Below are 12,440 nucleotides of genomic sequence, written 5' to 3' on the forward strand. Positions count from 1 at the left end.
CTATAAGAGCAGTTGTAAACTGGAGCTTCAAATGAATGTGAAGTAAGTCAAGCTGGCTGAGAACTAAAGAGACATTGACAGAATACTGAGATCCTTCCAACTCTGCTTTTTTGGGAAGACAGAGACCGTAATAAAGTTAATGTGCAATGTGTTAAAGTGTATGTAGACATGAATTTAAAACTAGAACACAGTTCTGTGCCCACTGTGATCCAAGCGCATTCTTCTGAAGCTAGCCTTCCTTTTCTTTTCAGGAAAGCCAGAGGAAAAAAAAAAAAAAAAAAAAGGGGGCTTTTGCTGATACAGCCAGAGCTTGTTTTAACTTTCAGCTTGGAACCTTTTCAGGGAGAGATTCTGTCAACCTGTTCGTACAGGCATGAAAGAGGTCTCAGACATTCTCTGGTATGACCATAACGAAAACTTGCCTCTCCTAGTACCAACCACATTCTCTACGGAAGCTCCAGTGCTGAAGACTAGCATGCTGAACTATTTATTTCTTTACAGTCTGGCACACCAAGCACCAAATGAAAAACAAGTTCATTAGCAAAGACAGAAGAAAACAAGATTTTTATTTCTTACATGATTTTGAATAAGATTTCTATTCTTTCTATTTCTAAAATTTCTACAGATGACCATGTCAATGTCATTCAGAGAGTAACTGATTTGAGCGATCTTTGTATTTGAGTGATCTTTATATTCAAGAGAAATTGGTACAATAATAGTTTTATTCCTAACCATGGACTTCAATGATACCACAGAGAACATAAACCAGAAAGCTCCTTAACTCCACCTACAATTCTCTGTTGATCAGAAGTTATACAGTACTGCTATGTAAGAACACCTTTCTTTATTTTAACAAGGAACTAGATGTTTAATTTTATTCTTCAAGAAAAAGAATCAATTGGCTGAATGAACAATCTGACTTATACAGTGTGTTCAGATATCGGTTCAAATAAACCAATTTGCAATGCACTGTCTATCTTTAGCTGCAGCAGAGCAAGACATATGCCAAGTGTGATTAAACACAAGATAACATATGGGTAAAGCATTCCAAATCTTAATGCCTGTCTGTCTTTTGGAGTAAAGTTACACAGCAGGTGACTTGCAAAGACCATGTGTTCAAACACAACTAGCAAGTTTTTTCTGCCAAAGCAGCTTTCTGTGCACTGTGTGTCTATGTCTCTGTGTACTGTGATGCAATGCTGTTTCACTGTTTACTGCGTGCGAAGTGCTAGCGCATCAAATTAGTGGGAAGTTACACAGTCAGTCAAGTTCAAATCAGTAGTCTTGTCATGGTGTGCACTCCACCCCCCTGCACAAACCATTCTACCCTACATGAAGGTATTTCACCAATGAACCTCCCATGAATTCAAGCGGATTTTATTTTTGATGATATAGCAGAGTTGACTACAAAAAGGAAAAAATAAGTAGCAAAAACACAGTGTTGATTCAACAGCTTGAGGGATTCCCACAGTTTCTGACAGAGTAGCTGTCAAAATGTCTCTCGTAGTCTGTAGGCCAGTGAAATCTTTGAGGTGTTCTGGTCACTGCCTTTCAGCTTGAAATCTAAAAGGGGTGAGGTACTAGAGCTGAAGCCCAGAGCTCATCTTCTCTGTGATTTAAAGAAATTAAAAATCCAATCACAGGCCTGAATTTTGAGTATTCCTCAGTTTTCTAATGAATTTTCACCTGGATAGTATCAGGCACAGACTTTCCAATTTGCACAGTGTGTGCCCTGTACCTTCATAAATGCCCTTAATCCTCAAGAGAATTCAAGCCTGAGTTGTAACTAGCTGCATTCACACCATTCCCCAAAACAATCAGTATTGGTGGAAATCAAACTGTATGGCCTCTTTCAACCTGTACTAGAATTTATATTGTGATGAATTTGTTGTGTGATTTGGAAATCACTAAGGCATCATATCAGGACATGAATATCTCAAACAAACAAAATGTTCCTTAAATTGTTTGTCTCCCCTGAAACAAGAATTTTGTGTAAGCATAATGCACCTCACGTAGACAGAGAAAAAGGCCTGTGTGTTCAGAGCTAGCTGAAAATGCAGCAGCTGCTGAAATGCTGCATCCAACTGTGTGTTGAGCACACAGGGATAAATGCAAGGTATTAAATGTGCAGTGCCAGCTGTTGTGAATGCATGGACTTCATTGCAAGGCCATGGGACTGTCTTTGAAAAACTGTATTGCAAAACTGTTTCTGCTAGCCCTTGAGCTGCCAGTGTCACATTCAACAGCACCTGTAGTTGACACTTCTGAGGAATAACCAAGGGCAACGGAAAGAGCTGCAACTGCTACATTAGTAACAAAAGGCAGAAAAAGTAAATTGAAGGTGTATTACTGAATGGGATGGGTAATTCAGAGACATGAATACAGCTGGAATTCTCAGCAAGGTCTCTCAGAGCTCTCTGCTTAGTGAAAGTGTTCAAGGAAGAGAACTACCACCAGTGTGTTAGGATCACGTCAGGGATTAGACCAGGCAGGCTGCATACACGTGTTGACAGAACGGGCTGATGTCCATTCAAGACCACCCCCTGAATATTTGAAAAGTCATGGATGTCAGGAGAGGTCCCTAATGAGGAAAGCAAGCATTGCACTCATCCTCAAAAAAGGACAAAGGAACAATGTAGAGAACTACAGAATGGTCGGCCTCACTTCAGTCCCTGGAAAAAACACAGAGTGAATCGTCTTGGAATATATTTATGAACCATGAACGAGAAGGAGGAAGATAAGGGTTAAATCCTGCCAGACCAACCATCAGACAGTCATTCCCTTCTGTTATAAAATGACTGGATCTGTTGAGATGTGAAAAGGAGTGGCTGTCATTTAACTTGACGTTAGCAAGGCTTTTGAAGCTGTCTCACAATATTCTTGTCTCCAGTTTAGACAAGTGAATAAGTATATGAGTAGAAAACTGGTGAGATCATCAGGCTCAGGAAGCAGTGGTTAATGTAACAAGCGGAGTACCACAGGGGTCGGGTCTTCACCTTGTCCTCTTTTAACATCTTTGCCAATGACCTGGAAGAAGCAATGGAGTGGTTGCTCATAAAAGTTGCAGATGACATCAAACTGGGGGAACAGACAACATGCTCTAGTGCAGGGCTGTCACTCAGGGGAACCTGCATAGGCTGGAGGATTGGGCCAACAGGAACCTCATGAAATTCCACTAGGGCAAATGGAAAGTCCTGCACCTGGGAAGGAAAAGCCTCTCGCAAAGGCACAGCCAGGCTGGGGAACAGCTCTGCTGAAAGGGCACTGCTGGGAGTCTTACGGACACAAATGAACATGAGCCACCAGCGCACCCTGGCAGCAAAGGCCAATTGCACCAGAGCTGTGTCAACAGTAAGACAGCCAGCAGATCAAGAGAAGTGATTATCCTCTTCTACTCAGCCCTCATTAGACCGTATCTGGAATACCGCATCTAGTTTGGGGCCCCCAGTACAGTAAAGACATTCAACCAACTGAACCACTTTCAGCAGTGGGCCACCATGATGATGAGGGGCCTGGAGCACCTGGCATGTGAAGAGAGTCTGAGGGAATGCGGCTTGCTCAGCCTGGAAAAGAGAAGGCTTCAGGGAACCTAACAGCAGCTGGTGCATAAAACTACAAAGTTTATCAAGAAGATGGCATGAAGCTCTGCACAATGGTGCACAGTGAGAGGATGACAGACAACTGATGTAAATTGAAACAAGAGATGTTCAGTTTGGATATAAGAAGAAACTTTTTCACAAGAACAGTCAAGCAGTGGCACAGAGATACCGTGCAGTCTCCATCCCTAGAAGTTTTCAAGATCTTGTTGTATAAAGCCTTAAGCCACTTGGTCTCACCCCATAGTTAACTCTGCTTTGAGCAGAAGATGACCCCCTGGGGTCCCTTCCAACCTGTATTATGTTATGATCCTATAAATGGACAAGAGATAAAAACAAGAATTATGATTTAGTACAAGTTCGGTGACTCAACTGAAACTGATTGCACTACTACAATCTAGCCATTTGCTAACCAAACACGGTTCATTGTAACTGTTTATGTGTATCTGTTCATTTTCTTATTAAGAGGGTTCAGAAGTGCTCCTTAGAGCTCAGACTACCTTATCTTGGGTCAAATTTGCAAAGACAGTGCAGCTTCTTAGTAACTTTCTGATAATGTTAAGCAACTGTAAACCCAGTTTAACTGGGTGGTAAAAAGAAGATTTGAAAACGGTTTGTACCACCAAATCAGAAGGTACACATCTTGGGTGAAAATACTGCTAATTATCTTGGTTATATTTTTCCATCTTTTGTTCTATTTGAAAATAAGAAGGAACAAAGATTTAAGCACACAATTAACCAGACGTGTGTACTTACCTTCAAAATTCTGAAAACTTGAAAGATGTTCCAAGACTACAAAGAAACAAAGAGATTTTCAAAAAGTATTAATGGAAACTACCATTGTCATTATTAATGCAAATTATAAACTAGGATTTACCTTCAGAAGTCAGATTAAACTCCGCAGTTACCTTTCCATATATATTATTCAAGCAGCAGTAATACATTCCTTGGTCTTTGTTACTGGCTTTAGCTATCGCCAAAGAGACAGGAGAGTCATCCTGGGCACTGGAACAGAATACATTAATTTTCCACATTAATACCTCTAAAAGATATTTCCATGTATCTGTCCCTGGAATTTCTGCCTGTCACTGCCAAGACTGATTCAAATATGTTGCGAGTAGATAAAATACTTCATTTCACCCCATTTAGAACCATTCATCCTATTAAGTGCTTCACAACAGCTGATCCTACTATATTCTGAGAGAAAAATACATCAACTTAATCCAGATAAAAAGAATTGAATCACATCAAAAGGTATTCTAATATTCCCATTCATGCCATGGCAAATATATAAGGTATGATGGTAAGATAGGGTATATCTCCAAGAAGATATAACGGGTGTCTTCTTGTTGATACTTAAAATATTTGGAAAAACTCTGCATGGGTATATCTGGAAACACTTAGCAACGGCATGTTATCCCATGAAGTGAAAATTCAAATATTTTGTTACCACATACTTTACTTATCACTACAAAACCAATTCATTTGTTACCAATGTACTGTTTCTTTGTTGAAACACTGCAACATTACTTACCAGATAATATATTTTATTATATAAAACAATTGATATGGTAATATCCATTACCGATATGGTAATACAATAATCAGAATCAGTGTAGTTAAAACAAGAATCCGAATAATATGAGTAGTCTAACCAATTCATTCAATGTTTCCTCTCAACTTAAAATAGCATCTTGGCAGATGCCTTCCTATAAATATTTTTGATCTTTGCAAAATCATGCCTTCTGACGGAAACATCTTTTTTTCTTTGTTTTGGATAATGTTAACATTTGTTTATAGTGCTTCAAAAATTAAGTTAAGAGCTATTTTGTAAGAAGGTTATTACTGTAATGGAAGAAAATAACTTGTTCCATAAAAATGTTGTTTTAGGAGAAGCTGGACAAAATCCTGATAAATGCCTTAGGAAGCTTTTGTTTTCCAGCCTTCTCATTGCCCTGCCTCTAGTCACTCAGAGTCAGGTTAACTGGCTGGGCAAAGGGAAGAGATCATTTTTCCTTAAATGCAACTCCATCTTTTAGTCCAACTGGCTTCAAGCTCCATTTGATATAGAATATAAAGTTCAAAGGAGTGATCAAACCAAGCTCTACATTGCATGTTAGTTGTTTCAGCAATTCACTACCACCACACAAGGACAGACAGCCTGCCACGTATTAACCAGGCGTGTTTATATCATTTGGCCTGGGTGTTGAGGTTGAAACTTCAGATGATCTTTTACTGTACTTGAAAGTTGGATGAGACTGGTTATGAATGGGCTGAGAGGAATTGCAGGTGATGGAATGCAAACTGTAACAAATACTAATGCTCTGTGTGAAAAAATAGTTCTTAATTCTCCTATTTTAACTTATTTTTTGCACCTATCATACTAATATTGTTACATTAAAGAGTGAATCACTGGCACATTTAGTATTTTCTCAACAGCTATTCAGAAACTAGAAGCCCATCAGAAACATTCACTCACTTTCTCTGCAGTCGAGCTAGTAACTTGGAGTCTTTAGTCCATGTAATGGTGGAGTCCCCATGAATGTCTCCAAACTGGCAGCACAGCTTAACATTTCCAGAGCAGTCAGGGAATGACTCTGCTTGGATTCTCTTCAGCAGCTTGGGAGCTTGAAACAGAAGAGCCACAGTTTAGGATTAGAATATAATTACAATGTTTCGGCAGTTTAAAGGAATCCCAGAACATTTTGAAGATACTGTTCATATGAATCTGACATTACTGATAATTACATTTTTTTTCTGATGCAGAAAGCAAGGTTTTACAATATGGAGGTTTTAGAAGACTGGTTCAATGCCCCGCCCAGTCAATGGAAATGTTTTCAATGCAAAGACATTCTGAATTTATAGAATAGGACCAAAGGGAATTTCTAGTCTGAAAATACATCAGAATAACATCATTTCTTACTATGACCACATTATCTCTGACTGAAGAATCAGCTGGCTTTGATGCTAAAAAAGAGACACCAAAAGGGTACTGCATAACATATGGTTACACGATCAGAGTTCATATTAACTGAATCCTGGTAAGCGGTGCATTTTTTTTTTTTGCTAATCACAGCCTTTGAGAGAAATGACTCCAAGTCCCAGGAGATGCTCAGGCTCTGAGGTGTTCCTGGAGCACACCTAATGCACACTGCCAGGATCAGGTGTTTTGCAAGATGCAGTGATGGCTTCCTTTCTTTTAAAACACAGCTGGAGGGAGGAACCCACACTCTGGTTAGATACTTGCTCTAGCAACGACATGGCATTTGGCAACGGCAGTGGCCCTTACTTCCCTCTTCAAAGAATTAATTTCCTGCTTCTAAAGCAAGTCCCTACTTTTCCAGCCCCAGGACATGGTTCTTTTACTAAACACTGGCTGCTATGCAGAGAAAATCGAAGACTTATTCAGGTTCCAGAAATGGAGCACCCTGCCCAGTCCAGGAAGGTCCCAATAACCTGGCTCTCTGCTAAAGCTGTTTGCTGGCTCGCTCCAGTCTCTTCTGAGTGAGCTGGCATGACACATCTCCTCCCTGGTCCCATGCCAGCTGTCTAACTTTCCCCACCTAATGCCTAAGGAATGCTAAATCCGACCCAAAGGGTCAGGCACCTGGAATTCGTTGCTATGTTTGACTTGCAGCCACTTAAGTCCTTAGGCCTAAGAATCCTGCTGAATCAGGGCTAAAACGGCACCGACTATGCGACAGTACTGGAAATAGAACTAAAGGCTCCAGTTTTCCTGCCCCAGCCACAAAGCCCTTCCTCCTGGAGGTGAAAAAATACACAGGAGCACACTCTGAGTGTATACCGGACTAACCACGGCAACCTCCCCGTAATGCTGGGGGAGGTCCCTGCAAACTCTCTAAAATACAAACATACATTCCCTTCAGTCTAGAACGCAGCACAGTAGAGGCAGGAGAACAAAATTCAGCCTGAACATGGACAACATTTTTCAGATTTAGGCTCAGATACATGGAAAAGGTCCATCTTTTCTCGGTAGTTGCAGTTTGCTTGTTCTACTTTGAAGGAATGTGTCTCTCCTTCTCCCACACATTTGGTTCTCTGGTAATTTCCGATTTAGCTCTGCTCTCAGTTATCATTGGTGAGCCTGTAGGTGTATAGCAGACCTCGCTATAGCAAATTCTCACCGTGTCCGGTCCTTTTTCTTGCTCAGTATAGCTCGTCTCCCATTATTCCCTTTCACAGTCATTTCTTGTAGACAAACATGTTTGCAAAGGACACATTTTTGAATAAAGTTGTTTTTTTTTCTATGTGATTGGAAAACTGAACTCTGACCAGACTTCACTGTAATTAGAATCTCTGAAGAGCTTCAGAGCTGTTTAGCCTACCTTTAGTCACTATTCAGTCTTGCTCTTATCTTTAAAATTATTTCGTGATGTGAACATAAAAGACAATGTCAGAACGCGAACATAAGACCTTGGCTCTTGCAAAGTATCCATAGAAACCACAAACACCTCATCTGTTGAGCTGTTACGCTGCTACTACTCCTGTCTGCATTTTATCCGTTAGCGATCTCCTGGAGACTCTGACAAGCAACCCAATTCTCATCTGAATTATATGCTTCTTATGTCAGTTTAATAATGCTAATTTCATCAGTGTCATTTCTGACCAATAGTGGTGAAAAGGCATACAGAACCAGCCATCAGTCATCAGGCAGGACTGCAAAACATTATGTTTATCAGTGGCACCCTACAAGTAACAATAATACTTTGCTAGCAATAAAACCATTTGGTAACCAAGAGAGAGTAATTGCATTTGGGAGCCGCAGTGTGGGAGCATTACTGGGAACACCGCCCTGCAGGAACAAAATGACATGCTAGGACTGGGCTTGCAGCTGCTGTGTTGTGTGCAGTTAGGTGCAACTATCCTGCTACACCGCCCTGAAAACTGACTTGAAGAGACAAATAAAAAGTAGGCTTATCAAAAAGGATAAAAAAACAATAAATATATTTGCCAGCAGGGAAAAGGATGCTAGGGAGGTATCAGCTCTGTGGCATGAGGATAGCGGTAGTTATTAAGTTCACAGAACTGTAAATAACATCAGTGAGGGCAGGACACTTTTGACTGCTAAGATTTCAACTGAGGGAGGCTTGCAGTGGGTTTAACGAATTTGAACTTCCTACCGGAGTCAGAAGGATGGGAAAGGACAGAAATGACAATCAGTTTTCTCTTACCTTTGCTATCCTTTTCTGAAATTAGTTTCCTTTGCTCTTTTCTATTTTCTTTATGAATCACGTTTGCCTCACTTTTAACACAGCTATGATCCTTGCTGACATCTCCTCTCTCCTCCAGTCGGGGTTTCTTTGACAGTGTTGCTGATGATAATTTCTTCTTTGCTCCAGTAGCTAAATTGTCACTCTTTGCTGTGTGTTTACATTTGATGGGCTCAGACTCAGCAACAGTTGGTGACGTCTGGCAGGACTTTGACCCTTCTTGATTTTCTGGCCTTTCGACGCTAACTGAGAACGGATCATATGCGGTCAATGCTAAGGAGTGTGGCTGCGTCCTGCTGTAGGATGGCTGCCTTTGAAGAGAGACGTCCCCTGAATCAACTGCTGGCAAGTTAACTAAAGCACTTACTGCAGTCTCTGAAGTCGTGACTTCTTCTTCTTTATTATGCTCAGTAGACTTAATTGAACAATCAACCTCAGCTGGCTTGCTGGAAGTGATCAAGTCAGGAGAGGACAGCTTAGTGATACTATTCCTAATCCGCCTCTGAGCCTTGGAGCTAATTAAAGCGTGCAAAGGAGACTTCATTTTAGCAGCATCTAGGTTGTATTCAGTAGTTCTTTGAATCTTTTGTTTATTTCCACACAAGATTGCTTCCTCCTTATTTTCTTCAGGTACCCTATGGATCTGATCCTGCACTGCAATGCAGAAAGCTTCCAACTTAGTCAATTTTTCATCTCCTTTGACCGCAGTTTGTGTGCATTTTGTTTGTACGTTACTTCCTGTGCCAGAACACCCCATTGCTGCTACACTGTTAAGAGAGCCCTCTGACTGGCTTACAGGTATGAATGGTGATGTTTCTCTTACGGTCTGTTGCTGGAGACCCATCTGATTACTGATGTCTCCACAATCTTCCTTTGCTACTGTGCAGTACTCATTCTGAACCTTTCTAGGCAGCGGGGTACTAACTGATACTGAAGTTACGTTCCCAGAGGCATACGTGTGACTTTTCAAAGAATCTGTTTTTAACTCTTTGTCAAACTTAAAAGTGTTGTCAGCAAAAAATAAATGTTGTTCAGACACGTTATGAGGGGAAACTGCAGGCTGACTCTCTGAAACATGCCTAACTCCAGAGTCACAGGATGTTTCAACCCTTTGTTCATCACCTATGAAAATGTCTCTCTGTTCTTTTCCTGGTTTACTTGGTTCATATTTGGGCACTTTTACAAAAAAATCTGTTAAAAGGGGATTCTCAGAAGAGGGAGTGAATATCACTTCTTGTTTTTCTAATCCTGTCAGTTGGTGTACATTTTGGGGTAGATTCTTACCCGTTATGGTTTCAGGAGTCTTAATTAAATTAGGCAATTTCATTGGGTAACTGTATTTCTGTGTATTAGAAACAACTTGAAAATCTTGAGTCTCATAATTTTTTGAAGGATGATAACTGCTACAATTAGTGCCTTTTTGTGCATTCAACTCGGAGTGATTTCTTTTTTCTTGTAAATTATCTTCATAACTTCTATGTATGATGTTAACAGAAGAGTGTTTTTCATGTGTAAACTGATGGGTATTTTCAACAGAGGAATTACTGGGGAAAATAACTTTCTCCTCAGGGAAATACGACAGTTTTTTTCTTGCTGGGTAACAGTCCTTAAAATGACAGTCTTTACCAGCATCTTCATCTGTGGTCTCAGTCATAGTCTCATTTATCAAGGATATGTTCCACTCAGTATGCAGTAATTGTCCAGTTGTCCAGTGTGACTTATCTGACATGCAAGCTGGGTTTTCTTTATCGCATGCTAAGTTACTACTCTGAGCATTTTTTAATCTTTGAGAATCTGTATCACATGTTTGGAAAGTGTTATTAACGGTAAGCTTTCCTTCCCGAGAAACAGTTGTTTGAACGGCTCCATTATTGACAATTAATGTTTGATTTGGCTTCTGCTCCAAGCACTCCTCTGTATTGAAGATACTATTCTCTGAAATACAAGTGGACGCCGTTTCTGTTTTATTCCCAGTGCTAGAACTGATACATAAACCATCTGCTTCGACCACTTGTGTAAGAGAAAAGTTTTCTATGGATGCACTGTTACACGCTTCATTTGTTTTCAGTAGGACATTAGAGACACTGCAGTCTTCTTTCTCTGTTCTTTGTCTAATAGGTGGCTGTGTAATAGGTTCCTGCTGTTCTGTGAAATCTGGGGGCAAAGGATGATCAGAACAGGTCTCTTGCACAGAGTTCGGTTCTGTGACTTTGGTATCTGTCAGCCTTACCTCTAAACTTGTGATTCCCCAGTTTTCAAATGGGATTTGATAGTCTGAGTCATCTTCATGAAGAAGTTTCCAGAGCTTGTCATGCACTGCAGATAAATCGGCATCTCCTTTGCACCCAGGTTCTCCAGATTCCAGAACTGACTTGGGATTAGCTTCAAACAGAGATTCATCACATGATACACTGCAGAGAGTATCTCTGTCATTGCCGTCATGCGAATCAAAACCATACCTTTGCCCTCCCTCCTTTGGCTCATCACATAGCTTTGCAGAAGAGAGAACAGCACATAAACTTTCTTGTTTATCAGGAACAGAGTCCGCGTCCCATAAAGGAAGAGATGAAATGTCTTTCTTTGATTTGTTGCCATTACTACTAATATCCTTCCCTTGTTCCCAGAAGACTCGTTGGCGACAACTTTCTCTCTTATCACAAGGAGCACGGTGTTGCGAATAGGTTTGTAAACTTCCATTTTTCACTTGTAATGGCTTTTCAGTACATTCTGAAGCTGAATGGATGGTTCCTGCATTCTGACAAGTCATGAGGATGCCTTCCTTTGCTATTTCAGGCTCCACACATTCTCTATCACAATTTTGGATAGAGATTTTAAGACTGGCACCTTGATTCTACAAAAAAAAGAAAAAAAGAGAAATGTGATAGAACTAAAAAATGGGACTGCTGCTTGACACAGGCCTGAACTGTAGTCCTAAATTGAAATGAAAGGGTTTTTTGTTGTTCGGGTTTTTTTGTTGTTGTTGGTTAGTTGTTTTTTTTTTTTTTAAGTATTTGTCAACATCTGAGGTTTCTGGTTTGTAGCTATCACCCTACCCTGACAGAAAGAAGAAATCATAGTTCTGTATTTAAACTTGTACAAATTACAAGTCTAGCCTGCCAGACTCGCCTGTTGGATCTGTGGCACATGGTATGAATGTAATACTCAGAACAAGAGTATGCTAACCACTTGACAGAGTTATCCTGTGCCCAAGGACTGTCTAAAACACAGGTTTTGGCTTCTGCTCATCTCTAGCCTTTTTCTGTATGCAGATATTTCTTTCCTACTTAATTTTTAACTAATACAGAGTTTTCGTCATGGATGCTTAAAGAACTAATACCTATTGGCTGCGGGTAGCAGGAGTCTAATCTGAACTCTTATCTGAACTCGCCAATCTGAAACCTGGCCACAGCACTTACAGTAACGTAACAGCTGCTCTGTGCTAGTAGGGTTCTGGGATTTAAATGATTGTACCGCAAGTGGAAAAAAATGAAAAAATGCCTCATGCAAACCATGGCAACACACACTGTCAAGAAAATCTCAATAGGTTAATTCCAATAGGGGGCTATTCTCCATCATAAGAACATTAAGTGCTGCTAAAATGTGATTGGAATTT

At 40.3% G+C, this 12,440-nt stretch overlaps 1 protein-coding gene across 18 annotated transcripts in view; it reads right to left on the minus strand.

The window, feature by feature from the left end:
- LOC310888584 (alpha-protein kinase 2-like) overlaps nt 1-12,440 on the minus strand; it is an 88,965-nt gene that overhangs the window by 62,868 nt on the left and 13,657 nt on the right. For 12 of the 18 annotated variants that reach the window (XM_083815401.1, XM_083815400.1, XM_083815389.1 and 9 more), the window contains 4 exons: nt 8,789-11,678; nt 6,076-6,223; nt 4,474-4,601; nt 4,353-4,388 (listed from right to left, as the gene is read on the minus strand). In XM_083815401.1, the coding sequence (XP_083671527.1) occupies nt 4,353-4,388; nt 4,474-4,601; nt 6,076-6,223; nt 8,789-11,678 (3,202 nt within the window). Of the gene's footprint in view, nt 1-524; nt 1,610-1,715; nt 3,028-4,352; nt 4,389-4,473; nt 4,602-6,075; nt 6,224-8,788; nt 11,679-12,440 lie in introns of those variants that run through there. The other 6 variants (XM_083815393.1, XM_083815397.1, XM_083815398.1 and 3 more) reach the window with 5 other exon arrangements.

Source organism: Anser anser, assembly GCF_964211835.1.
Source record: "Anser anser genome assembly, chromosome: W".
NCBI classification, from domain to species: domain Eukaryota; kingdom Metazoa; phylum Chordata; class Aves; order Anseriformes; family Anatidae; genus Anser; species Anser anser.